The sequence below is a fragment of the Eutrema salsugineum genome, unplaced genomic scaffold (genome assembly GCF_000478725.1).
Source record: "Eutrema salsugineum unplaced genomic scaffold, Eutsalg1_0 scaffold_6, whole genome shotgun sequence".
In the NCBI taxonomy this organism is placed as follows: Eukaryota; Viridiplantae; Streptophyta; class Magnoliopsida; order Brassicales; family Brassicaceae; genus Eutrema; species Eutrema salsugineum.
Genome location: NW_006256547.1, coordinates 5406663 through 5430848, shown reverse-complemented (window position 1 = coordinate 5430848; position 24186 = coordinate 5406663). Strand labels below are relative to the sequence as shown.

Below are 24186 nucleotides of genomic sequence, written 5' to 3'. Positions count from 1 at the left end.
TTGTAAGTATAGTTTTTACTAAACAAGGTAAGTTAGAGATGAGAAGGACTCTTATGGCTGCAATGTAGAAGATGATGAGATGATGTATTTTGCATTACACTAGTCACTAACGTATTGCTTATGGCTGTAATTAGGCAGTTAAGTCCTATAATTAATCCTTTTAATAATTTTGATTCCAAAAAGCTTTTAGTAAATTGCAACTAAAAACCAATGGAAATTACTCTCTCTTCTCTCTCTCTTCTCTCTCTCTTCTTTAGAGAGAAAGTAGCGAGACAAGACAAGGACAGAGGGAAGCTGAATCTTCTTACCTTTTGTGTTATTGGTGTCCGTGCCCGGATCCGAAATTTTCGGGTTTTAAATCTAATTCGGCTTATCCTCTTTCCTGGGTTCTTCTTCTTCTTCCTCCTCTGAGATTAGAAATCTCTGTAACCACGGGAAGATTCTTCCCTTTTTCTCCAGACAACAAAAATAACAACAAAAAAGGGGACTGCCCTTTATCATGCCTACTTTTTTCAGGTATTATATCGACGATTAGATTCATGTCTTACATTGCTTGGATTCGCCTTTTAAAATCTGTACATTGTGGATCATGCATGATCTCTTTTACCCGTTTACTTCATTTTCTCGTTCGGATCTCTTCTGATTCAGCTATGGATCGATCATGATCTTTACAGACTACTTTATAAAAAAAATGATCTTTACAGACTCATCCCTGTTATTTTCCTTCATTCCTAACATTTTTGCATCTTTTGCACTGCATGCGATGCGATCTCTTCTTCTGGAGAATAAATTTTGATTTTTTATTTGACAATTCTATTTCCTGTTTTCCTGGTTGATGTTGACGTTTTTAGTCATCTTTGTGTGTTCAACTCTCTGGGGAAAAAATGTTATTATACGAAGCTCAAGTGATTGAAATCTCTGTTTTTTAAATGTATAATCTTTATATCAATGCAACCGTGTTCATACAGTTTTTCTTTTTCTTTTTTTTGTTCTTACCAATTAGTGTATCGCCATAAAGATTGGGATTTTCCTCTTAGTATAATCCAATATTTGAGCTGCTACATGTTGTTGTGCCCCACTTCCTCTTATAATTGGGTACACTTTTGAGCTGGCTACAATATTTTATAGTTAAGAGATCTTGTATATTGACTTGGTATTTGATTCTTCAAACTTGGTCCCAATGTTGGTAATAAGCCAGAAAGTGACAACTAATTTCTGTATGAGGAAATGAATCTGTTTAGGTATCTCTTTCCAAAAACTGTTTTTTTATATGTAGCAAATATGTAACAAGCATTGGCCTTTTCATGAGATTTCTCCTTTTTCACTGGTAACATTGTTGTTCGAACAGGATATAAAACAGATTATTGAAAATGGGTGGTTGTGTCTCAACCCATTCAAGAGGAATTAGGCCTCGGATTAAAGGCCGTCGCAGATCTTCCAAACACTTATCTAAAGTATCTGATATTGTTCCTCATGCAAACATTAGAAGGCCCAGTGATGTCGGGAACCGAGTTTCTTTTGGTGAGTATATTTCTTAATCTTGCACTGTTAGATCATATAAATCTTGATTTCTGTTGATAGTAATAGAATATAACAACTGGACAAGCATAGATTCTCACCTGTATAATTCATTTTTGTTGCAGCTATCTCGCAAGATGATGCATGGTTTGACTCCGTCAGTGTTCTTGATTCGGATGAGGATGAGGACTTCATCAGCCTACCTGAAAGTAAATGTTAATCTACATAACTTTGAGGATTCATGGAGTTTAAAAAGCTCCCCTTTATGTCGATATGGATCTCAAAATTTTGTTTCTTATATCTTCCAGCGGATAACGTATCATCAGGGGGTGGTGGGACGGGTAATAATATCCCAAATGGTCAAGTGGTTCAATTCGAATCTTCTTCGTGCATTGTGGATGGGAAAGGAAAGTACGAGGAATACCATGAGACTTACTTGAAGATAGATGGGAGTAAAACCGAGAAGTTTTTGAGCAAAGGAATGTACAAGGATCCTAGTGGTCTCTCTGTTCTCACCGGAAACAACAAAAAGAAACTAATGGACCATGCAAGCTTTAAAGGCTTGAAGGAACAGAAACGGAACTCTCAAGAGAAAAACTTGAGATCAAGCCTGAGCCGATTGATGCCTACCGTTAGTTTCAACGACAAGACTTTAAACTCACCCACATCTCAGAAACGAAAATCCGCAGTTTATAGGCTTTCATTCAAGAGGAGATCCTGCGATGGTGAAGAAGTTACTGAGCATCGTAAGTTGTTGTATCGTCCAAAAGCAGGATTCACCATTCCTTGCTCAGCCAAGGATAAGCAGTCCAGTGGAAGTTGGTGTGAGATACCACCTTCAACTTTTAAACTCCGTGGAGAAACCTATTTCAAGTACACCTCTTTAACCACTCTGTTTCAAGTGTCTTTTATTAGAAACCGTTGTTTTCTGTAACTGTTGAGGTATGATGTTTGCAGAGACAAGAAGAAATCCCCAGCTCCTAATCAGTGTCCGTACGCTCCCATTGGCGTTGACCTGTTTCTCTGTCCGAGGAAAATTGATCATATCGCTCAACACATCGAGCTTCCAAACATCAAAGCCGAGGCAAAGCTCCCTGCTCTTCTCATTGTCAACATTCAGGTAACCACCACTTAAACATCAATGGCTTCTTCGTCTTCGGTTTGGCACTAACTTTTGCTTGTGTCATTTTCATAAGAAGTCTGTTGATAGCGTTTTGATATGCATATACATGTGTAAATGATCCGGATCTTTGTGCCTCATTAATTGGTAGTTACCAACTTATCCTGCTGCGATGTTCCTTGGAGATAGTGATGGAGAAGGCATGAGCATTGTACTTTACTTTAAGTTACGAGAGAATTTCGAAAAAGAAACCTCTCAGCAATATCAAGACAGCATCAAGGTGCGCTTTAGAAGAAAACTCCTTTACAATTCTCACATGTCGTGATTGATCTAAATGCTTTCCTGTAATTTTTTCTTTTCTTTTGGTTTCTGTTTCAAAACAGAAACTTGTCAATGATGAGATGGAGAAGGTGAAAGGTTTTGCTAAAGACAACACTGTTGCTTTCCGTGAAAGGCTAAAGATCGTGGCTGGACTTGTTAACCCGGAAGATCTAGCTCTAAGCTCGACTGAAAAGAAGCTTGTACAGGCTTACAATGAGAAACCTGTCCTCTCTCGTCCTCAACACAACTTTTTTAAGGTTTTAGCACCACTAACCTCACAGAAGAAGAAGAAGAAGAAGAAGAAGAAGAAGAAGAAGAAGTGTGGTAGCTAATTAAGATTTTCTGTTTACATCTCGACAGGGTCCAAACTACTTTGAGATTGATTTGGATGTGCATAGATTCAGCTACATATCACGCAAAGGACTTGAAGCATTCAGAGATCGGCTAAAGAATGGAACTCTTGATCTCGGCTTAACCATCCAGGTAAAGAGCATTAAAGCTTATATGTAAATCAGACCAGAGGATGTTGTTGTTGTTGAAGATTCAAAGTTTTTAAAATGATTGAAATTGGGGAACATGAAAAACAGGCGCAAAAAGCAGAAGAGTTGCCGGAACAAGTCTTATGCTGTCTGAGGCTAAGCAAGATTGACTTCGTCGACCACGGTCAAATGCCTATGCTAATAATCCCAGAGGATGGAGAAACTCTCGTGTAAACGTCAAACATCTTGAATCCTCAACCGTTGGATGAAGAAGAAAACCAATAAAAAAAAAAGTGTGTGAAAGAAATTCATCAAAAAAATATTTGTATATTTCCAAATTATATGTACATCTATATATATTTATATTTAAACTTATGTTATATATATAACTCAACTTATATAACGTTGATAATGCAAAACTCTTGAAGTCATCCTTCTCGAGTTTGCGCTTTATTGTTTGTAACTTGAACTCTATTACCTCAATTATATACTGTGTTGTTGTGTGTTAGTTTGCCCTACATTACTCAAATTTTTTTTGATAAACCCTATCAACGCACCAAGATGCTACATTAATAGTTTCTATCTTAGATTTTTAGATTGGTTTTGTTTGCACAAAAAAAAGTTTCTATCTTACTCGTTTGTTATTGTTAGTTGTTGCTCAGTCAAATACATACAGTATTTGTGAATGTGTTGTTTTTGTAAATGTGCAACCTTTTCCTCATCTTATTATAGGACTGGAACGGAGCCGGATATCCGAACTTTTCAAGGTATCCGGATCCGGCTCCGGATTCGACGGATAATCAATTTTAGTATCCGGATATCCAGAGATCGGATATCCAGTTTGAACCGAATATTTACGGATATCCGACCGGATATCTCGTTTCGTTGATTTAAAAAAAAAATCTTCAATTTTTAAAATTATCTCATAACATATATAATTAAAATGTATCATCATAACAAAAATTACAAATACCAAAAATTAAAAGCATTCAAGTAGCATTCAAATAGCACAAAGTTTAAAAGTTTACATAGCAAAAGAGAAAATAGTAATAGAAAAGTTAATTTATCTTCATATCTTTGTGTTATCAATTTTCATGTTCTTTTCTCACAATCTGAAATAGAAAAATATCATGCAATATAAATTTCAATCATGTGTAAAAAAGTTAAACCAAAAACAATTTTCAAACATAATTAAAAAAAATTAAATGCATATCCAAAAATTTCAAAATTTTTAAAATTTTAATAAACGGATAACGGATAACGGATATCCGATTTCAAAATTTTTTATTATCCGGATCCGAATCCGAAATAACCGAATACTTAGTTTCATTATCCGGATCCAGATCCGAACTACACGGATATCCAGTTTTTACGGATCGGATATGACCGGATACCGAATCAGATAGCGGATACCGGATAATAATTCCAGCCCTATCTTATTGTGGTTGTAAAAGGGAAAAAGAAACGTTGGGGTCAATAAGGAAAGAAGAAGCAAGTATAGGGGTAAAAAAAGAGAAAAAGAAAAAGAGGTGGAGGTGTATATAAAACAGAGGAAGAAGCCCTAGTGAGAAGAGGAAAAGAGGCGCCTGAGGCCGAGCGCTTCCCTCGTGAGTGAGAGGTGGCGTGGTATACCCACGAGATAAGGTTTTTCGTTTTTGCTCCTCAGGAATTTGTGGCGCACCCTAAGTTGGTGCGTAGGCGCATATCAACCAATTCGGGGCCTTCTCTTCTCTGCTTTGCTGTTTCCTTATCCTTAGGCTGTTGAAGCAGAGTTGGTTTCTTTTTGCCCTACATTTTGCTATTTGTTGTGATCCGACTTTTGGTTTTCGTTTTTACGAGTCTCTGAAAAGTTCCTGCTTTGCTAGATTAGCATCGAAAAATCCAAACTATAATGGTATACTAACTAATTTTCAAAATAGTTCTTTTTCAGATCGTTTGATCTACGCTTTTTGTTTTTGTTTTGGGATTCGTAGAAATGATTTTGTTTTCATAATTGAAACAACAAATTCATTTCATTTTTTTGGGCCAACTAATTCTGTGTTTTTTTTATATATGATGATGAACAAGATCTTCATTTTCTCAGCTTCCTCGTTCTACTGGTTTGCTGTTCCTCGTTCTACAGTAAAATTAAGTTCTTATTCATCATCGTATATATAAAAAACATTCTATCCTTTGCAAATTATTACTGTATACAGTAAAAATATTCTTCTAGCACAAGAAAATCACTAACAAATTCAAACGAGCAAATTTGCTCACTAACTCTGCATAACATAACGAACCATAATATCAGGAATTTGGGAGTGGTCTGGTTTAGGCGTTTACAATGGTAAAAGAAACCGGCTTGTTGCTCAACTAATGAGTACACTTCCTGTAACAAGTAAATATGTATTAGAGAGTACTTGGATTTACAAACGAAATCGAAGTTGAAGAATTCTGGAACCCTACAAGTTTCATGAATTCAACTTGATAAAAAAGTTTGAGACAAATTATAATTGGTTGTGATGTTTTAACTGTAATATTTGTACGTTGATATATTCCCTCTTTCTAAATTGAATTGTAACTTAGCATATCCTATGATAAAAAATCGATTCGAGGTCAGATGAACCGCATTGAATCTGTAGATTGAAATTGTTAACAACTTTTTTTATAGAAAAAGGCTTCTTTTCGGGTTGGATTCAAGGCAACAACCCAAAGTTCTCAACAATTTAAATTAAAGATCACGAGTTCAAAGATCCGTCTCATTTAGTATTGATGTTATACATAAATCTCAGACACATAACAAGAACATAAAGTGATCATTAGTGTGGCCAACAAATAAAAGAAACTCACACTTTCATCTCATAAAAATAGGTTGATGAGACAGCCAAACCTTCATGGTCATATGTGCGTACGAGTCTCTGCCTTGAGAACGACGATTCAAGCCAGCAGAATTCCAAATGGAAAGACTTTAACTCGGCAACACTCTTCGCTACGTCACAGGGAAATCCCATGTACATACCTCCTGGTAACAGAGTCATTTGATATCCTTCCTCGAATGTGACCAAGTTCTTAGACATTTTACCCACCCAATGCACTTTCGTTGTAACGTTTTTCGCATCAGACGTCGAGGAAATATCCTGATTGGTATCAGAAACCGACCATCTCATTCATATAAACAAAAATATAAAAGGGAAAGTGTCAATTTTTATGTGAGGAATGTTGAAATAGTGTATACCTGGACTACGTGACCTTTGTCATTCATGTCAAGCACTGCGACAGTATCGGCTTCAGATAACGTTGCTCCATAGACACCGCTTCGTTTCGTTTTTGAACGACCTTTCCAAGTACCGAGAAATGGGGTGATTCTCTCTGCATCATCCTGCAACAAAAATGAAAAAACATGTTTTGATATGGCACTAAAATGACATCATACAAGGACACTATTTGATGATGCTTTCTGAGACATATAAATCACCTGAGGATTGTCGAGGACAGGATGAGTGAGATTCTCTGCACCTCTTTCCTCGAGGAAAACAATAAGCATATCAAGAACGCCTTTGGGATCCATGATGTGAAAGGCTCTAGCTCTTCTATCCATCTCCTTAGAATACAAGCAGTTCTCACATACTAAAGAAGGACGCCGAGATGGAAGTTTAAGGAATCTGAGAAAATCGTTATAAGCTTATTATTCTAGTCTACACTCATGCATGTTTCATTTCATGGAGAACAAAAAATGTTACATATAGAAGAAGAAACCAACCTTGGTGATTCTTCTCCAGTGTCATCTTCCCCGAGAACGCCTTGCCTTAAGGTCGTGTCCAACATTCCAGCTGTTTGATACCTCAGTGAAAATGCTCTCTCCTTGGGGAAAAATCCAATCTGCAGACTACTGATGATGAGATCGTCAACAAAGTCAAGTTACTGAATCAAGTCCCTAAGAGACAAACAAACAGTATATACTCTGAAACGTTTAGTATCTTGATTGAGATAACAGAATAATAAGTCTCACCTGTTGATATTTGTCCACAGTGAACATATTGGTTTCTTTGATTTTGTATTCTACCCATTCCGGTTCCTCATCTTCCTCTTCAGCAACTGAAGTGGCCGATGTTGGCTGCTTTATATATAACCTATAAATTGCAAACACAACGAAGATCAGGAAAACTTCGGATCTAGTAATCAAGAAAAAAAAATCAGACTTGCTCCAAATCCATAGAATCATACCAATGTAACATCAATATATATATGAAACTTTGCGAGGACATTTACAATTTCTTAGCTCGCATATTTTAAACATCATTTTAAATTCAGAACTTTCTATAGTTTCCATTGATTCCAAATATAATTGAATCCTTAATTACAGACAAAAACACCTATTTCTATTAAAGCAGAAACACAGATTTTTCTCTATCACTTATAAAGAAAAAGAGAATCAAACATACGATTGATTAAGGCTAATGAGCTCATCTTCTCCATATGAACTAGCAGAAAGCCGCGTATCAATCTTATGCAACAAATTCCCATTCCCATCAAATTGCTGCCAACAAAAAAAAAAAAAAAAGAGAGCTCGTAAGATAATCTAACTACAAAAAATTAGCAGCAAAATCCAGAATCAATGTTAGGGGTTTGTCATACATGAAAGGACCCAGTCCATTTTCCGACGTTAAGGTCGACAAATCCGCGTAAATTGTCAATGCTCATTGCTTCATCGCTCGTTCTCTTGTCATCTTCCTGGACCGCCAAGGACCTGATTACAACGCTCCTGGAACCGTAGGCCGAGCGTGGAAGCGAATTCGGATTCAATAGCTTCAATCGCGTGAATGATTTGGTTACTGGAGAACAAAGAAGCGAGCAAGTGAACGAAGCAGCAGCCATGGAAGAAGGAAACAGAGAAGCGTCAGTGAGTGGAGTGGTTCGTTTTTGTGATTTTTAATCTTATCAGGAAATGAGCGTTTTCTACAGTCGCACTGCGTGCCGTTTCGTCGGCTATCATCTTTAAAGACAGCGTGTAGTTATGTTATGTTTAACCGAACTACATAATATTTTATTACAGAGCTAATCTTTTTCGCAAGCCTCACACGGAGGCGTGATGCATGACTCCGATGTGCTTAGTTTAGAGTATTGCGAGTTGCAACAAATACACTTAACATCCAATCGTCACTATACACGGGAATAAGTTATCTCTTTGATTTCACAATTAAGAATGTGTACATAACACACCGTTTAGCATGTAAACCTTGAAAGCCACTGGCAATCTTTGTACAATGGAACCAAGCATGGGATTATAATAGTGTAATAACATTCAGAGATTTGTAAAGTAAACAAAAAAAAAAACCAAAAAACATTCCAAAAAACCTTTACTACTATAGTACCAAAGCCATTTTTTTTTTCTTTTTCAGTCTAGTCTTCTGAGCAAGTACTCCACTTGAACTTCTTTTGTCAAGGGCATGATCCAATCTCCATACAAGTGCCCGACCAAGATCGGGCTGATTTTGTAAACCTGAGATCCATTTTGCTCTTCTTCGTCTTCTGATTTCTCCTCCATGCCCACTTTCACTTCTTGCCCGTATGTTCGTGTTTTCATCTCAACTCTCTTCTTTATGGCCTCTTCCACGGTCGGGAATGTTAGCATATCCATCAATGCGTTTTTATCCTGCAATGCATAATGCATATAGAGAGAACAATAACAAAATTCACAAACTTTGGGTGGTTTCATTATCAAGGTTTTGTGTGTATGTGATATGGAGTAAGTGGATAAATACTTGTGCTTTAATGGCGGCCTCGTATGCCTCAGGTGAAGCTTGGAATTTGGCCTCTGCAACAAATTTACCGTAATGGATCCTCTTTGAAAGAGACTGCAATGAACAGACATCGAAATCTATATGAGGGGTTCATCGACTTATAAAAGATGTATGAACTTTCAAAAGACCGAGCCTTGTTTCTGGTACTCGGTAAAAGGAGGATCTTTAAGAGGCAGAAGACGAACCTGAAGGCAGATAGTGTCACAGACAGCTGTTGATCCGTAATTACCATCATCGCCTTTCTTCACTAATCTTGGTACAAGGTCTCTAAAGTACATGTTCCATATCTTCTTGTTTATGTTGATCGAATCAGCAGCAAAGTGCAAAACCTATTTGATAAGAAAAGAGAAGTGAAGCCTTAGCAAGTTGAAAACACAGAAGATGGAAACACAGCTCAAACAAGATTTTATGCATTGCTATGCTTAACATTGAGAAACCGCATCCATAACCACAAAAGACTCGATCTTTCAAATACATGACATCCAAGTGAAACTTTGTGAATTAGAGACCATATACGTACCTTTGGGTACTGGAGAGGCGGCAACATAGGCTCTGGCAAATCGTCAGGGAAGAAGGGATGTTCATCAGGGCTCTTGAACCTACCAACCTAATCATTCATAACAGAATCAAGTTTCAATCTTTTTTTGCAGTGAGAGTCCAATGAGGTTCCTTCGTGTGTTTACCTTAGCGTGAAGCTTCTCAGTGCCTTTGACCATGTACTCAACTAAAGAGCCGTGGAAACCATCCATGTCGAAAGCAGTAGGATCATAGGTATCTGCATTGTAACAGTACTTGGCTCTCTCCAACAAGCCAAATATAATGCTGTCTTCTTGACGGATCAAAGAGCTTCGAATACCTTCGAGAGTCAAGCTCTCGCTTTCATCCACTCGTTTCTTTCCTGTCAATGATCTGTATCAACGACAATGAAGGTTTGATGTCAATTCATCAACAAAAAGGTTTCTAATTTAGCAATAGTGGGATCGATTTCAACAGAGAACGGGTTTTTTGGTAGTTTTTGAAGCATACCCAGCGAGAGTCATTACGGCATGAACGGAGCTGGTTCCAGAGCGTGGCTTCGAGGGAGGAGGAAGAGAACAACGAACAGAGAAGGAAGGTTTGGAAATTGGAGAAGGAAGAAGAGTGCAAATGGGTGATAACTCGCGTCGATGGTCGAGGAACCCAATCGCGGGGGAGCAACAAGACGATCTCATAAGCAATGAAGCCTCCATTGATGAAACACAGAGGAGGCGGAGAAAACAGAGGATCGAAAATCAGAGGGAGAGGGAGAGAGTCATCTGCAGAGAGAGACAGAGAGAGAGATGTATAAGCCTTAGATGTATAAGGAGTAAGGAGTTCGAGCGGGGGGTAGGTGCGGTGGGTGAGGAGAGAGACAGTTTGAGGAGGAGAGGGAAAAAGGTTTAGGGTTGTCTGCGTGCACGTCTCTAGCCCACGGAAGCCACCCAACCCACAAAAGTGTTCTTCTTTTTTTTGTGTTCTCATTAATTCCATGATTTGATTTTTTGCTCACTTTTTTTAAAACTATTTATTAAAAAAATTTCTTATTTTGTCAACTCTATGTCAGAAAGTTTTATGTAAATACATATAATTTTTTGTAATTTTTTTTTTCTTTTTGACGTTTGTTTCATATCTATTTTGAAAATTTCATAAAATTTAGATTGACATATGTGTTAGTTGTTTTTTTTTGTTTTTTGCACAATGTGAATTCATCTTTTCTAGACAACCAAAAAGGACTCGGACCTTAGACCATTGTAGATGGTCTTCATGGGTTTTACTTTAAATTTTTTATTAATAAAATAATGAGAAGAGAGAGAAGATAAAAAAATAGAGAAAGTCGATGAAACAACTATTAAAATTTTGACACGTCACCCGTGAATCTCCCATAAACCTATCTTTAAAAATCCTAAAATTAGAATCTGCTTTATAAAAATTAGGTTTTATTGATTTATTTTAAATGCAAAAAATTCATGAACCCCACCCAAAAACGGTCCTCAAACCACCGTTACAGATGCTCTTAGTACCAACTCCAACTGAAAGAGAAAACCCAACTTAACCATACGTCACCGAAAATAATGATTTCTCTATTCAGTATTCACTAGTTGTCAATCCACACCACCTTTTTCTGTCCAAGTTAGAAAAGGTCTTACTACACTATGTTATGATAAATAGTTTAACTATGTTTTCCTAAGAGCATATTCAAGAGATTTTAAATTTGAAATTTGAGGTGTTTTCTCTCTGGTGGTGACATTTCAAATTTAGCCTAACAAAATTTATATTTTGTATTATAGTTTCCATAGTTCTATTGCGGTTGATTCTCAATTCCATCAAGACATGGCTTATGGCTATAACAAAGTGCTTCATTACCAGAATAAGCTTGCTTACAAATGTCATTTCCCGAAAGAACCTGCCAACGACTTCCAAATTTTTCTCAAATTGTTTTGAGTTCATATGTAAATCGATTTGACTTATGTTCGGTTTCGGTATATGGTATAGTGGTCGAGTATTCAACAATATCAGTCTATGATCATGTGTGGGAGTGGGAAGTCTATTTGAGCATGGATAACCACATAAAAATCCAAAATTTGGCACCGGTTAAGAGAACCAAACAACCTTAATCCATGATCCCATTTCTTCGACCGGTCTGTAAAATCCTTCAAACATTGAAATAATTACAACCGGGATTCTTAAAGCTAAACCGGTTATAAATTCTTTTGCTACTTCTCATCATTCTCTCCAATAGTGCTGAGCTTAGTTCTTATGCCGCGGATAATATCCAGAAGAAGTTGCTTATCAAGCTTTCTCAAGTTTCACCCATACCTTTCTACTCTACACACAAACTGGATCCTCAAGATAATTGTTAGTCACAGAGACAAATCCAGTTTCTTGAGGATCCCTCCTTTCTAAAATCTCTGATTCTTCTTCACCATGCGAAACCAAAACCCATTCTCCAACGCTTAGTCACCATTGCGCCTATACACACCTTTAGATCACCATCTCCGCCGCTGCTTCAGCCGAAAATGACGACGTCGTTACCGGTCCGAGCTCCTTCGTGGGTTTCTTCCCGGAGAATCTTCGAGGAGAAGCTCCAGGATCTTCCCAAGTGCGCCAATTTAAGCCAGGTGAAGCAGCTTCACGCGCAGATTATCCGGCGGAACCTTCATCAAGATCTACACATCGCGCCAAAGCTAATCACCGCTCTTTCTCTCTGCCGCCAGATGACTCTAGCTGTTGGGGTTTTCAATCAGGTTCAACAACCCAACGTCCATCTCTGCAATTCTCTGATTAGAGCTCATGCCCAGAACTCGCAGCCCTATCAAGCTTTCTCCGTTTTCTCTGAGATGCAGAGAATTGGCCTCTTCGCTGATAATTTCACTTACCCATTTCTTCTCAAGGCTTGCTCAGGTCAATCGTGGTTGCCTGTGGTGAAAATGATGCATAACCACATTGAAAAATTAGGGCTTTCGTCTGATATATATGTTCCCAACGCACTCATCGACTGCTATTCTAGATGCGGTGCTATGGGTGTTAAAGCGGCGATGAAGCTATTCGTTAAGATGGGAGAGAGAGACACTGTCTCTTGGAATTCGATGCTAGGTGGGCTGGTGAAAGCAGGGGAATTGAGGGATGCTCGCCAATTGTTCGATGAAATGCCTCACAGGGATCTGATTAGCTGGAACACAATGTTGGATGGCTACGCTAGGTGCAGAGACATGACGAGAGCATTTCAGCTGTTCGAGCAAATGCCTGAGAGAAACACTGTATCTTGGTCGACAATGGTTATGGGCTATAGCAAAGCTGGAGACATGGAAATGGCTAGGATCATGTTTGATAAGATGCCCGCTAAAAACGTCGTCACATGGACCATAATTATTGCTGGATATGCGGAAAAGGGGCTTGTAAAGGAGGCTGATAGATTAGTCGACCAGATGGTGAATGCAGGACTGAAATTTGATGCCGCAGCTGCTATTAGTATCTTGGCTGCTTGCGCCGAGTCTGGTTTGCTCAGTTTAGGAATGAGGGTTCACTCCACAATAAAAAGGTCTAACCTTGGCTCTAATGCTTATGTGTTAAATGCACTACTTGATATGTATGCAAAATGTGGTTGCCTAGAAAGAGCGTTTGATGTGTTTAACAACATGCCCAAGAAGGACCTCGTGTCCTGGAACACTATGCTTCAGGGTCTTGGTGTTCATGGCCACGGAAAGAAAGCAATTGAGCTTTTCTCGAGAATGAGAAGGGAAGGGGTTCGACCTGATAAAGTCACGTTCATCGCTGTTTTATGTTCCTGCAATCACGCAGGTCTCGTTGATGAAGGCATAGATTACTTCTACTCAATGGAGAAAGAGTATGATCTTGTTCCACAAGTTGAACACTATGGTTGTCTTGTTGACCTATTAGGTCGAGGGGGACGGATAAAGGAAGCGATTGAAGTTGTCCAAACAATGCCTATGGAACCCAATGTTGTTATTTTGGGTGCTCTTCTTGGAGCGTGCAGGATGCATAACGAGGTGGACATTGCAAAGGAAGTCCTGGATCATCTGGTTAGATTAGACCCTTCTGATCCGGGAAACTATTCGCTGCTGTCAAATATTTACGCAGCAGCAGAGGATTGGGAAGGAGTTGCTAACATAAGGTCAAAGATGAAGAGTATGGGAGTAGAGAAACCATCTGGAGCTAGTTCGATTGCATTGGAGGATGGGATACACGAGTTTACAGTGTTTGACAAATCACACCCAAATTCTGATCAAATATATCATATGCTTGGTAGTCTAATCGAACCTCCAGATACCGGTGAGCTGGTTGCTGCTGGATAATCTGCTTAGTTTTTATGTTTGTGATACAAGAATTTGGTCAAAGCTACATTGTCAAGATCGTTAGGTAATATATCAGCAGTGTTCTCTAGGCCATAGTTCATTTTCCAAAGGAACACAAAGATGGTTTTATCCTTGTAATTCACAAAATTGGATGAGTTCGGATTCGGGTAATGTATGTACAGCATCATTTATTAATATTGAGATGGTTAGGTGATCCTGCGGGTATGAATTGTAAACAGGCTAATGACAATTCCACTCACGATCGTTATCGTAATGATGTCACATAAATGGACGTCAGTATGATGACGCATCGTTGTTGATGTATTACCTTTAAACGTAAGAGTAGTTGTTGGAAATTGAATGTTTAGATAGTCAAATTACAACAACAAACTCGAGAGGTTTATTATATTAGTAAAACCAGTGTCTAAATGATTTAGAGTTGATCTTAATTTCCTTTTTGAGGTGCTGTCCATTGAAATAGTAATACAATAATGGAGAAAGGAGGACCACCAATAGTGGCTCCTTTGATTTGTTCCAATCCGGTGTAGTTTATGTGGTTGTAGATGACTTTCGATCATTTAAAAAAAAAAAGTCTAAAACTCTATCTCACTTCTTCTGAAGACCTTTTATGAATGATCCATAATTTTTTTTACTGATTTAGATACAAAAACCACCCTTTTCTTGCTGTTTTTCGGTAATAATACCTGAATGAATAATCAAGAGAGATTGTGGAGGGAGTTGGTTGATATAGTTAATGTATGTTTTTTATTTTTCCACATAAGTGGGTAAAGTAACTAGAGAGGCAAAAGATGAATGGCCACTAGTCCTACACATCATCCAAAAAGTTGATAAAAGATTTGTCTCTTATCCAATATCCAAAGGCATATGCAAATTTTCTATCTTTAAATACATCAACACCTTAAAGGTTAACGTATATCCCTTTGCCCATTCCTCTGACTAGGACCCTTGAAACCAAACACATTCACCTTCTGGTTCTCATCTGTCCACTCTCTTATATGTAGATGTTACTTTATGCTCTGTCTTCTCTTCAGAGGAACTAAAGTGAATTGAGTCAGAGAAAAAGCGGAAGATAGAAAGGGAGAGGCCAAGAGAGAGAGAGAGTAACATGGATGCTTGTTTTCTTACCTCAAGATCAATCTCTGGTAACAAAGAGATTGTCCCGTTGATCAAAGCCAGAATCTTTGCTTGTCCCAAGAGAAATTCCGGCCAATTTCTCACCCGGAAGGTGGCTTCTCCGATCTCTGTAAATTGTAAGTAAGATCATTGTCTTCTATGAGAATTTTCTTTTCACAAGCACGATCTGAGTATACATATTAGTTACAATTAATGGTCTGATAAGTAAATTTTTGGTAGCTGTTTCAAGCCTGATGAGAGCATTTTGCTTGAGTAGGTTCTCTTTCGGATTCATGGAAGCCACTGGAGGATGATGCTGATCTCTTCAAGGATTGTGTCAACAATTCTGCAGCAGATGCAGACTGGAGAGAATTCAGGGCAAGGCTCGTAGCTGGAGAAGAAGCTGCAACCTCCGAGAAGGACTCGTCCTCGTGGTCTAACCCGGACATGGTGGTGGACTATCCGTCATCATCATCATCATCATCATCTTCCTCACTGATCACAATTGGAAACAAATGGGCACACAAGATCCACGAGCCAGAGACAGGATGTCTCCTAATCGCCACCGAGAAGCTAGACGGAGTCCACATATTCGAGAAGACGGTGATCCTCCTCCTTTCTGTTGGACCCTCAGGTCCTATAGGAGTCATCCTCAACCGTCCATCGCTGATGTCGATCAAGGAGACCAAATCAACGGTCTTAGACATGGCGGGAACGTTTTCAGACAAAAGACTCTTCTTTGGTGGACCTTTGGAAGAAGGGTTGTTCTTGGTTAGCCCGAGGAGTGGTGGAGACAACGAGGTTGGGAAGAGCGGAGTGTTCAGACAAGTTATGAAAGGGTTGTACTACGGGACGAGAGAGAGTGTAGGCTTGGCTGCAGAGATGGTGAAGAGGAATTTGGTGGGAAGAAGTGAGCTTAGATTCTTTGATGGGTATTGTGGTTGGGAGAAAGAGCAGTTGAAAGCAGAGATCTTGGGAGGGTATTGGACTGTTGCTGCTTGTAGCTCTAGTGTTGTTGAGCTTGGTTCGGCTGTTCAAAGTCATGGTCTTTGGGATGAGATTCTTGGTCTTATTGGGCCTCAAACAGGCTCTGTTATCTAAACTCTTTTTCTTTGGGTGTAATGGTGGTTTTTTCACTAATGGTTTGTGGTTCGATTGTGTGTATTGAGGATTCATAACTAATTTACTTGAGTGTTTCTTGTTTAGTAATCTATAAAAGTTTTATACAATGAATTTCGTGGTATTTTTTTGATAACCTTGGGTAATTTTGACTCCGATCGTGATGTGGATGGAGCAAGGTTCAACTTGTTTGATCTTTCATGGTATGTTAGAAATTTCGACTGTTTGTGTTGGAATATCGTTTCCAAGTTATGCAAAGCCATACGTTTTTACGTTGACAGAGTAAAGGTCATTAGTCAATTCAAATTTAATTACAAAAATATGTTACAAGAAAGGAGAAGAGAATTTAAACTTCTCCAATAAATTATTTTTCCGTTAGTTTAAACTTTTAAAAAGAAAAACATTCTCCAAATAATTAACACCTTTTCGTTTCTAATGTCTCACCCTATAAATTCTAACCTTATTATCATATCATATCCAAACCATCCAAGAATCTAAAAGAGAAAAAAAAAAAGGAAAAAAACATACAAACTAAACAGAGCTATGGAAAACACATCAAGAGCATTAGTCTTAGCTTTGGTCTTATGTGTTGCGGTTTTGATCACTCCATTAGCAGCTCATGATCAACCACCATCAAAAACTCCACCGAGTTCTCCTATAGACATAGAGAAGTGCTGGTCATCTCTCTTCAACGTCAATGGATGCATACTCGAAGTCTTCCAATCAGTTTTCTCTGGCAAGTTTGGAATTGTTGGAATCTCTTGTTGCAAAGCCTTCTCGACCATAGATACTAACTGTTGGCCTCATATGTTCCCCTTCAACCCGTTTTTCCCACCTCTTCTTAAAGACAGTTGCGTGCAAATTGTTCCGAATTCACCTGCACACAAGTGAAAAAACGAGAGTGAAAATGGACCATGGAATCTCTTCTATATGCATGTTCCAAGTCTTATCAATGTCATTACCATATCTAATAAAAAAATGAATTCACAGTGTCCATTGACATTTTGCCTTTCATGAATTTAATATACACACAAATGTTTTGGCGAACTAATGTTTAGTAGTCTTGATGTCGAATTTATACACTATTGGGAAAATATCAAAATATCTTAAGATGGAAAAAAAATAAAAAAAGAAAAAACTTGGGTTCACGATTGAAAAGACGACGTCGTTTTAAAAGCAACACAAACCGGAAAATGGAGCATCTTCTTCATCGGAACGAAACAAAATAGCTCACTTGCGAATCAGAGAGAGAGAGAAAGCTTCGAGTCGTGGCTTTCGCGGCGCAGAATCTCGTGGGAGAGAATCGGTACGTTCTTTATCTGTATCAGTGACCACTGATTGCTCCCATTTTCTCTCCTTTCAATTTATTTATCTTCGCTTCGTTAACCTTGAGCGATTTCGGGTCCTTTTGTTCGATTTCTTCCTTAGCTGCTTGAGCTGTGATCGATTATCTGATTATTGATTTTGATTTGAGATTACCGGAGATTGGGATCTTGTTTATTGAATGTTTCGACGATTTAAGATTTAGCTCAAAGATGAAGGGATGATCGAGCTTGAAGTCTAATACAAGTCGATTATCATCATACATGAATTGAATCTTGTTGTTATATAGGATCTCAGATATAAATGATTCAGCTTTAGGTAAAAGTGTTTTGATTTTGATTTTTTTTCCCTTCTTTTGTTTTATCCACAAATAATCCTTCACCATGGGAGGCTCCATGAAGGTCAGAGCTGGGTATTAGCAGAAAAGGTTTTAGCTTCATCTGTCGAAGAAGAAGGCGTTGATGTTATCAATCCCTAATACAAGAATGTGGAATCTAGCATCGACTTATCTCACCGGAAACATCGGACCAAAAAACGAAACAAGAAAACCAGTCAATGCTCATGCGGAATGTTCAGATGACGATGCATCATCTGTAGGCAGCAAAGAGCAAGGCCTCGAGTGTCCTATTTGCTGGGAATCATTCAACATAGTCGAAAACGTTCCTTACGTGCTATGGTGTGGCCACACAATGTGCAAAAACTGCATCTTGGGACTTCAATGGGCTATTGTGAAATTACCTACTCACCCTGTTCAGCTTCCTCTCTTCATCTCATGCCCTTGGTGCAACCTATTGTCTTTCCGTCTTGTCTTCAGAGGAACTCTCAGGTTCCCTCACAAGAACTACTTTGTGCTTTGGATGGTCGAGAGGATGAACGGCGAGAGACGCAACTCATCAAGCAGAGATCAAACCGATGGGAACAATGACCATACGAGAGGGGAAGCTCCATGTCTCCACCATCGCCATCATCGCACTCAACTTGAACCATCAGGTTCTGATCATGGTCATCGCATTCCAAGGGATAACATACAGACTTCGCTGAGGAAGTCTCTCGTCTTCTTTGTCCAGTTGACAGCAAAGTTCCCCTTGGTTGTCATATTTCTGCTGATAATACTCTATGCAATACCGACCAGTGCAGCAATATTGGCCATGTACATTCTAGTCACTCTCTTGCTGGCTCTACCGTCGTTTCTCATCCTCTACTTTGCTTATCCTTGTCTTGACTGGCTCGTCAGGGAGATTGTCACATGAGCTTTCTATTTATTCGACGACTTTTCTACAACAGCTTAGTCCTAAGACCCGTCCGTCCTCCATGTAAGTAAATAATGATAATAACGTAATTACCGGCTTTCTTTTATATAGATGTAGTTTTTGGTTTGCTTTGTTGCTCAATGGAAGTGCATGTGTTGTAAGAGCTCTTCTTGTAGGAACTTATAGTATTGTGTAGTATTTGAGGATCTGCCTGTGATTGCTTGAGGTTTGTCTTTATAAGATTTGTGTGTATAAATATTCTTACCTCCTAAGTAAAAGAAATATCATTGCATCCACACTTGAAAACGGTTTGATACTCTTTTATTCAGTCTGAAGCTTTTACTTTTGTTTAAGAGATAAACAGAGACTAGAAAACGTAAATATCTAATGTTGTTTAGCTTCTAAAACAACCCAAAACCTTCGAATGCGAATGTCAAAACCCAAAACAACTTAATATCTAACTAAAACAACTTAATATCTAATGTTGTTATAACTAAAAAAACAGAGAGCTAATGCGAATTGCCACATAAACATTACCCAAACAAAATTTTTTTCTTCTACTTTCTTCATTCATCATCTTCAGTCTTAGTTTTCTTCTTTTTCTTCTTGCTTTGAGAATCATCAGCTGCTTTCCTTTTCTTCTTCTTCTTCTCTGATTTCTCATTGTCTACTATCTCCTCTATCTTCCTCTTCTCTTTCTTCTTCTTTTTCTCTTCAGAGGCATCAATCATTGCTTCATCTGAAAGAACCAATGCGTAAACACACTCATCAAACAAACTAAATCCTCACAACTTTGTTCAGAAAGAGACCAAGAACAAAAAAAAAAGAGTATACACATAATACCTTTCTTCTCAAGGTTTTCCAAAACCTCTTTCATAACATCGACATTCTTACGTGGAGCAACACCTTTATCATAAAAGTCGAGCCTTTCCTCTACTTGTTCACGAAGTTTCTCACCAAATGCTGTAGAGCTACTATCTGCAATCATAGATGGTAAATAATTTCATAACAATATACAGCATAATCTCTCACCGCAATAACAAAGGACATTCAATATCTTTTTACCAGCAAAACAATCAATCCGGGAAGCAATGGAACACTTGTTGGCTAGATAACGAGCAATACGGCCCTTGTTTTTAGCAGACGCACGGCCAATGAATGAAGAATGGAATATCAGACCATACTTTGGTGTGTTTCCACGTGTTTTCAACGCCCTGGAAATTTACAACACAGTTAATAACTACAAAAAAAAACTAAAACAATGGAGTAGAAAACAAAAGCATGATCTTAAAAATGCACCTGAAAAGCGCCTTCTCAGCTCCAAGAATCTGGAGAGTTGAAGATGGGCACTTTGCAAGATTTGTCAAACTTCCCGCATGTGAAATCAACCTGGCTCCAACCATATCTCCAATCAAGGCCGCCAAATTTGGAGCAATGTCGTTCATTTTAGCAACAAGATAATCATAGAGCTTCTTTCTGTAATCCGCAAGGTCCATAACTCTCTGAGCAAAGGTCTGAACATTGATCAAATCAACCGGTGATAGATCCTGGCCTTCATAAAAAAAAGAGGGGAACACAACAGATTTGTCGTTTCAGAACAAACATAACAGAGTCATGTTTTGAAATAGCTAAAAGAGCTGCATCAATTTAGGGTTTACCCATAGATGCTTTTCCGGCCTCAACGACCTCTCTTGCTTTATCTTCATCACCAAGGACTTCAGTAAGCATTGGAATATGCTCTTCAGACAACTTTGACTTGTCCTCAATAATCTTCGAAACTCGAGCATAAAGGTAATTGTCATTAACTATCTTGACTAGCTCAGGGAAGTGCCATGAGTACCATTCTCTGAAACGAGCATTTTAAAACTGCTCAGTTTAACCAATTTTTATCCCTAAGATATTAGTCTGAGAAGATGAAAAAACAAAAACAAACCTGACTCTCATAGCAAACGAATTGATATCTTTATCAAGCGTGTCGAGCAGGAAAATAGCTTGAATAACCATATTATCAACTCGGTTAACATTGAATTTGACCTTTGCTCTACTGTAGCTATGAGCTAATCCAAGTTGAGCTTTTTCAAGATCACCAGGCTATATACATATATACACACATTATATGAAGAAGATGGGGTTTTAGTAAGAAGAAACTAAGACCTTGAGAATCAAACGAACAGAAGAAGAAATAACCTTGAGGTCCTTAATGAATCTATCAAAATGCTGACGAACACCTCTAAGAAGCTCGTGGACGAACTCATTGCTCTGACAAGGAATTTTCGTGGCTTCGAAAATGCAAGATCCGATTTTTGGTTCAGATACTCCTAAGCTAAATTTGGGCTTTTTGCCTTCTTTCACTTTTGGGAGATTCAATTCCAGAAAGCTTCTCAGCTCGTCAGTCATATACCCTACAATACAAATTAAAAGAGAGAAAAGAAATGTAATTTACTTGTTTCCTTTTGACTTCTGAGAAAGATAAAAAAAAGACTAGAATAGTACCTTCAGAGACGGCGTTGATTTGGTTGAGAGCATCAAGTGCAGACTGTGAAGGCTGAAAAGCAATGAGCTTGACGACCCGACCGAACCGACTGAGGTCCGAGACTGAAGCTCGAACAGCCTCAGTGTTCTGGCGGATTTCATCGAGGCCGTGTGCTTCTAGCAAACAGTAGCCGGAGGGTGATTCGTAAAGAAGATAGATCACCATTGGATTTGGAGGGAGAGAGAAAGCCAGAGAAAGAAGAAAAAGCTAAAATCTTTGACAAAAAAAAAGAAGAAGAAAAAGCTAAAACCCTAGCCGTGTTTTAAAAGTATCGAATATTTATGCAAACCCTAAACCCCTATCGACTTTGGGCCATAAAATTTCATGAGACTGACCCATTAACTTATTGGACTACATGGCCTATGCAATCATATACAACAAATGCTCCTCTAGCAATTGTCTCAGTCGATTAGTTGAGCTTTCTTCGTGTTAAAAATGGTAAAAGAGTAAAATAGTTTAGTTGAAAGTTGAAACAATGAAAGATTGGCGTAGAAATTGAGTCCATTTGATCATGATATATATTATATATAGCTTAATGGTTTGTGGTAGTATTGTGGTTGTGTCACCAACCAAATTCAAAATCGATAGAAAACATGTTGACAAAAAAAAAACAGAATTCAGTAGACTTATTATCTTGTGAAATCATGCAATTAGGCTTAGCTTACGATATATTCTTTTTTTTTATATATATTACGGAAAAATTAATTGACATACAAAACTGAAAATAGAGAATTTGAAGGAAGAACAAAAGACTTCACCATCAATTACTTGTGAAACGTAAGAACCATAAAAACTCTTTACTATTTTATTTTGTTGATAAAAAATTCTTTACTTTTATTTGGACCTTGATCCACCAAATTCTCCATGGTCAGTTGATAAATGATTCTAAACATAGAACACTAAACATCACTATAAAAGCAGGCAAAGAACTCCATTGCAATTCATTCATTCTTCGAACTTATTAGTTCACTTTAACCCAAAAACAAAAAACCAAAAAAAAAAAAAAAAAAAAACAGAAAACCCAAAATATAGAAAAAATGGCAAGAATTCAGTTATTAGTATGCTTCACCATTCTTCTTGCATCAGTGACCCTTCTTGACGTGGTTTCAGCTCACCTTAAGCTAAAACCAGCTCTGCCTCAAATCGAAGATCCAAAAACAGTCAAGGATGTGGAGCCTTACACGGTTAAAGTAGTAATGGTGTTTGTATCGGACCTCGAGAAGGAATGTCCCAAGACAAACAAATTCAAGGCCTACTTTGAGAAGCTCAGAGCGTTCGCCAAGTATGTTTGCCCAATAGCAAAGAAAGACCAAAAAGATTACGATCGTGACATGAAGGCCAAAGCAGGAAGCCTATTCCAGGCCATATCTTCTTTTGCTATTGGAAAGGTAAGTGAATGGACAGATAAAAAGGCTTTTCTTGATCAAGTGAAAAGTTATGGCTAATCATTTTTATTAACTTCTGCATCATATAACAGATAAAGGAAGAGATTATGGAGGAGAAACTGGAAGCTGTTAATACCTTCAAGTGGATGAAATCCTTGGCGGGGAAGATTATGGGTGCTCGCAAAAAGGAAGAGAGCGAAGAATCCATGAAGTTAACAGCAGAACAACAGAAAGAAATCAAAGAAGGGATCTTGAAATGGGAGACAGTGATTGCTCGAATCACAAACACAATGCTACAAAGCACAGGAAGCTCCTCTGCTTCAGGTGGAGATTCTACAAGTGGAAAAGAAACTTCAAGCGGCAGTGGCAAAAGCTCTGGTAGCGGAAGCTCTAGCTCCGGTAAGGGAAGCTCTAGCTCCGGTAGTGGAACCTCTTACAAAGACACAACAGGTTCAAGTTCTGACATGGGCAGTTCTAGTGGAAGTCCTGCGACCAGTCCCTCTGGTTCAACCGATATTGCTTCAGGTGGAAGTGGAACTTCTTATGCGGATACTACCGGTGTAAGCTCTATAAGCCCTGCTGGAAGTCCTGCAAATAGTCCTGCAGGCTCCACCACTAGCAATAGCCAGGGAAGCACAGTGGCAGAAGTCGAGGCTGAGACTTCCAAAGAAGTCATGCAATTCATAATGAACCTCGAGAAGAAGTGTCCACCGAAGGAGGAATTCAAGTCCTTCTTCGAGAAACTCAAGGGAACCATGATGGCTTCCGCAAAGGTTACTTCTGAGAAGAAAAACGATTTCTTTTCTGGGATCAAATCTGCTGCTGGGAAAGTATCCGATGCCATGTCATTTATGGGTTCAAGACTTGGAAGCAAATCATCAGAGGTATGTAACAATAAACTCTCTTCACAAGAATCTTATGGAATCATCTTCTGAAAAAATCCATCTTCTTATTTTTATGGTGGTATATCGACAGGTGAAGAAATCAATGGAAAGTTACCAGGGAGAAGTGACGAAGGCTCTGCACGAGTTAGACGCCATCCACAAGAAAATTCTTAGTCAAAGCCAAGGCAAGAAAGATGGGACTGTGACAGTCACAGAGACACAGAGGACAGAGATTAAACAGACAATCACCAAGTGGGAAACAGTCACAACCCAATTCGTGGAGACTGCTATGAAGAGCGAGTCTACTACAAACTCTCCAGCTGGTATTGACAAAATCAAGCTAAACTGAGCTCAAAGGCCTACCTATATTAATCCGCAGCAAATCATTTTTTCCAAAAAACATTCCATACACATTCTTATCACTAGCAAATAATTAGAGATTTTTGTTAATTGTAAATAAAACCAGGATCGGTATAGGCCAGTCATAGATCTATAGACCGACCTCTTA

General features: G+C 38.4%; 9 protein-coding genes across 10 annotated transcripts; 6 read left to right on the top strand and 3 right to left on the bottom strand.

Moving 5' to 3' along the window:
* The first annotated feature begins 272 nt into the window (after window positions 1-272).
* LOC18012214 lies at window positions 273-3949 on the top strand. The gene is made up of 9 exons (XM_006395236.2): window positions 273-516; window positions 1349-1521; window positions 1644-1727; window positions 1827-2391; window positions 2476-2638; window positions 2790-2918; window positions 3022-3216; window positions 3320-3442; window positions 3547-3949. Exons 2-9 carry the CDS (start codon window positions 1371-1373, stop codon window positions 3670-3672), a joined length of 1536 nt encoding a protein of 511 aa, XP_006395298.1. The 5' UTR covers window positions 273-516; window positions 1349-1370; the 3' UTR covers window positions 3673-3949.
* A 2163-nt stretch (window positions 3950-6112) lies between these two features.
* On the bottom strand, window positions 6113-8327 carry LOC18012246. Its single transcript, XM_006395235.2, has 7 exons — window positions 8053-8327; window positions 7860-7954; window positions 7427-7547; window positions 7178-7296; window positions 6893-7079; window positions 6653-6796; window positions 6113-6554 (listed from the first exon to the last, which is right to left on the bottom strand). Exons 1-7 carry the CDS (start codon window positions 8290-8292, stop codon window positions 6264-6266), a joined length of 1197 nt encoding a protein of 398 aa, XP_006395297.1. The 5' UTR covers window positions 8293-8327; the 3' UTR covers window positions 6113-6263.
* Window positions 8328-8594: 267 nt separating this feature from the next.
* Window positions 8595-10680, bottom strand: LOC18012245 (chorismate mutase 1, chloroplastic). Its single transcript, XM_006395234.2, has 6 exons — window positions 10245-10680; window positions 9902-10127; window positions 9739-9825; window positions 9404-9547; window positions 9180-9272; window positions 8595-9070 (listed from the first exon to the last, which is right to left on the bottom strand). The coding sequence occupies exons 1-6, from the start codon at window positions 10445-10447 to the stop codon at window positions 8813-8815; spliced, it is 1011 nt and encodes a 336-aa protein (XP_006395296.1). The 5' UTR covers window positions 10448-10680; the 3' UTR covers window positions 8595-8812.
* A 1309-nt stretch (window positions 10681-11989) lies between these two features.
* On the top strand, window positions 11990-14221 carry LOC18012446 (pentatricopeptide repeat-containing protein At3g29230). The gene has a single exon (XM_006395233.2). It carries the CDS (start codon window positions 12254-12256, stop codon window positions 14048-14050), a length of 1797 nt encoding a protein of 598 aa, XP_006395295.1. The 5' UTR covers window positions 11990-12253; the 3' UTR covers window positions 14051-14221.
* Window positions 14222-14978: 757 nt separating this feature from the next.
* LOC18012445 lies at window positions 14979-16439 on the top strand. The gene is made up of 2 exons (XM_006395232.2): window positions 14979-15321; window positions 15462-16439. The coding sequence occupies exons 1-2, from the start codon at window positions 15177-15179 to the stop codon at window positions 16283-16285; spliced, it is 969 nt and encodes a 322-aa protein (XP_006395294.1). The 5' UTR covers window positions 14979-15176; the 3' UTR covers window positions 16286-16439.
* Window positions 16440-16798: 359 nt separating this feature from the next.
* LOC18012444 (egg cell-secreted protein 1.4) lies at window positions 16799-17340 on the top strand. The gene has a single exon (XM_006395231.2). It carries the CDS (start codon window positions 16847-16849, stop codon window positions 17192-17194), a length of 348 nt encoding a protein of 115 aa, XP_006395293.1. The 5' UTR covers window positions 16799-16846; the 3' UTR covers window positions 17195-17340.
* A 137-nt stretch (window positions 17341-17477) lies between these two features.
* Window positions 17478-19177, top strand: LOC18012448. Of its 2 annotated transcripts, none has more exons than XM_024151314.1 (2): window positions 17478-17609; window positions 18017-19177. In XM_024151314.1, exon 2 carries the CDS (start codon window positions 18088-18090, stop codon window positions 18874-18876), a length of 789 nt encoding a protein of 262 aa, XP_024007082.1. In that variant the 5' UTR covers window positions 17478-17609; window positions 18017-18087; the 3' UTR covers window positions 18877-19177. The 2 variants fall into 2 exon arrangements, with proteins under 2 accessions (XP_024007082.1, XP_006395292.1); XM_006395230.2 differs by having other exon boundaries at window positions 17492-17609; window positions 18028-19177.
* A 64-nt stretch (window positions 19178-19241) lies between these two features.
* LOC18012457 (nucleolar protein 56) lies at window positions 19242-21662 on the bottom strand. Its single transcript, XM_006395229.2, has 8 exons — window positions 21370-21662; window positions 21064-21278; window positions 20810-20967; window positions 20535-20722; window positions 20176-20428; window positions 19942-20090; window positions 19720-19854; window positions 19242-19615 (listed from the first exon to the last, which is right to left on the bottom strand). The coding sequence occupies exons 1-8, from the start codon at window positions 21572-21574 to the stop codon at window positions 19443-19445; spliced, it is 1476 nt and encodes a 491-aa protein (XP_006395291.1). The 5' UTR covers window positions 21575-21662; the 3' UTR covers window positions 19242-19442.
* A 767-nt stretch (window positions 21663-22429) lies between these two features.
* Window positions 22430-24099, top strand: LOC18012458 (P17/29C-like protein DDB_G0287399). The gene is made up of 3 exons (XM_006395227.2): window positions 22430-22797; window positions 22887-23678; window positions 23770-24099. Exons 1-3 carry the CDS (start codon window positions 22447-22449, stop codon window positions 24025-24027), a joined length of 1401 nt encoding a protein of 466 aa, XP_006395289.1. The 5' UTR covers window positions 22430-22446; the 3' UTR covers window positions 24028-24099.
* The last annotated feature ends 87 nt before the right edge of the window (window positions 24100-24186 follow it).

What these genes read in the sequence shown, in the direction of transcription:
- LOC18012214 (XM_006395236.2), top strand. Translation starts at nt 1,371, where the DNA reads ATGGGTGGTTGTGTCTCAACCCATTCAAGAGGAATTAGGCCTCGGATT. An exon ending in AATATCAAGACAGCATCAAG is followed by an intron (nt 2,919 to 3,021) that starts GTGCGCTTTAGA and finishes GTTTCAAAACAG; the next exon opens with AAACTTGTCAATGATGAGAT. An exon ending in ATCTCGGCTTAACCATCCAG is followed by an intron (nt 3,443 to 3,546) that starts GTAAAGAGCATT and finishes CATGAAAAACAG; the next exon opens with GCGCAAAAAGCAGAAGAGTT.
- LOC18012246 (XM_006395235.2), bottom strand. Translation starts at nt 8,292, where the DNA reads ATGGCTGCTGCTTCGTTCACTTGCTCGCTTCTTTGTTCTCCAGTAACC. An exon ending in AATGGACTGGGTCCTTTCAT is followed by an intron (nt 7,955 to 8,052) that starts GTATGACAAACC and finishes TTTTGTTGGCAG; the next exon opens with CAATTTGATGGGAATGGGAA. An exon ending in ACTGGAGAAGAATCACCAAG is followed by an intron (nt 7,080 to 7,177) that starts GTTGGTTTCTTC and finishes CGATTTTCTCAG; the next exon opens with ATTCCTTAAACTTCCATCTC.
- LOC18012245 (XM_006395234.2), bottom strand. Translation starts at nt 10,447, where the DNA reads ATGGAGGCTTCATTGCTTATGAGATCGTCTTGTTGCTCCCCCGCGATT. An exon ending in CGCCTCTCCAGTACCCAAAG is followed by an intron (nt 9,548 to 9,738) that starts GTACGTATATGG and finishes CTTATCAAATAG; the next exon opens with GTTTTGCACTTTGCTGCTGA. An exon ending in GTGACACTATCTGCCTTCAG is followed by an intron (nt 9,273 to 9,403) that starts GTTCGTCTTCTG and finishes TGTTCATTGCAG; the next exon opens with TCTCTTTCAAAGAGGATCCA.
- LOC18012446 (XM_006395233.2), top strand. Translation starts at nt 12,254, where the DNA reads ATGACGACGTCGTTACCGGTCCGAGCTCCTTCGTGGGTTTCTTCCCGG.
- LOC18012445 (XM_006395232.2), top strand. Translation starts at nt 15,177, where the DNA reads ATGGATGCTTGTTTTCTTACCTCAAGATCAATCTCTGGTAACAAAGAG. An exon ending in TTCTCCGATCTCTGTAAATT is followed by an intron (nt 15,322 to 15,461) that starts GTAAGTAAGATC and finishes TTGCTTGAGTAG; the next exon opens with GTTCTCTTTCGGATTCATGG.
- LOC18012444 (XM_006395231.2), top strand. Translation starts at nt 16,847, where the DNA reads ATGGAAAACACATCAAGAGCATTAGTCTTAGCTTTGGTCTTATGTGTT.
- LOC18012448 (XM_024151314.1), top strand. Translation starts at nt 18,088, where the DNA reads ATGTTATCAATCCCTAATACAAGAATGTGGAATCTAGCATCGACTTAT.
- LOC18012457 (XM_006395229.2), bottom strand. Translation starts at nt 21,574, where the DNA reads ATGGTGATCTATCTTCTTTACGAATCACCCTCCGGCTACTGTTTGCTA. An exon ending in AATCAACGCCGTCTCTGAAG is followed by an intron (nt 21,279 to 21,369) that starts GTACTATTCTAG and finishes TTTGTATTGTAG; the next exon opens with GGTATATGACTGACGAGCTG. An exon ending in GATTCATTAAGGACCTCAAG is followed by an intron (nt 20,968 to 21,063) that starts GTTATTTCTTCT and finishes ATATGTATATAG; the next exon opens with CCTGGTGATCTTGAAAAAGC.
- LOC18012458 (XM_006395227.2), top strand. Translation starts at nt 22,447, where the DNA reads ATGGCAAGAATTCAGTTATTAGTATGCTTCACCATTCTTCTTGCATCA. An exon ending in CTTCTTTTGCTATTGGAAAG is followed by an intron (nt 22,798 to 22,886) that starts GTAAGTGAATGG and finishes ATCATATAACAG; the next exon opens with ATAAAGGAAGAGATTATGGA. An exon ending in TTGGAAGCAAATCATCAGAG is followed by an intron (nt 23,679 to 23,769) that starts GTATGTAACAAT and finishes GTATATCGACAG; the next exon opens with GTGAAGAAATCAATGGAAAG.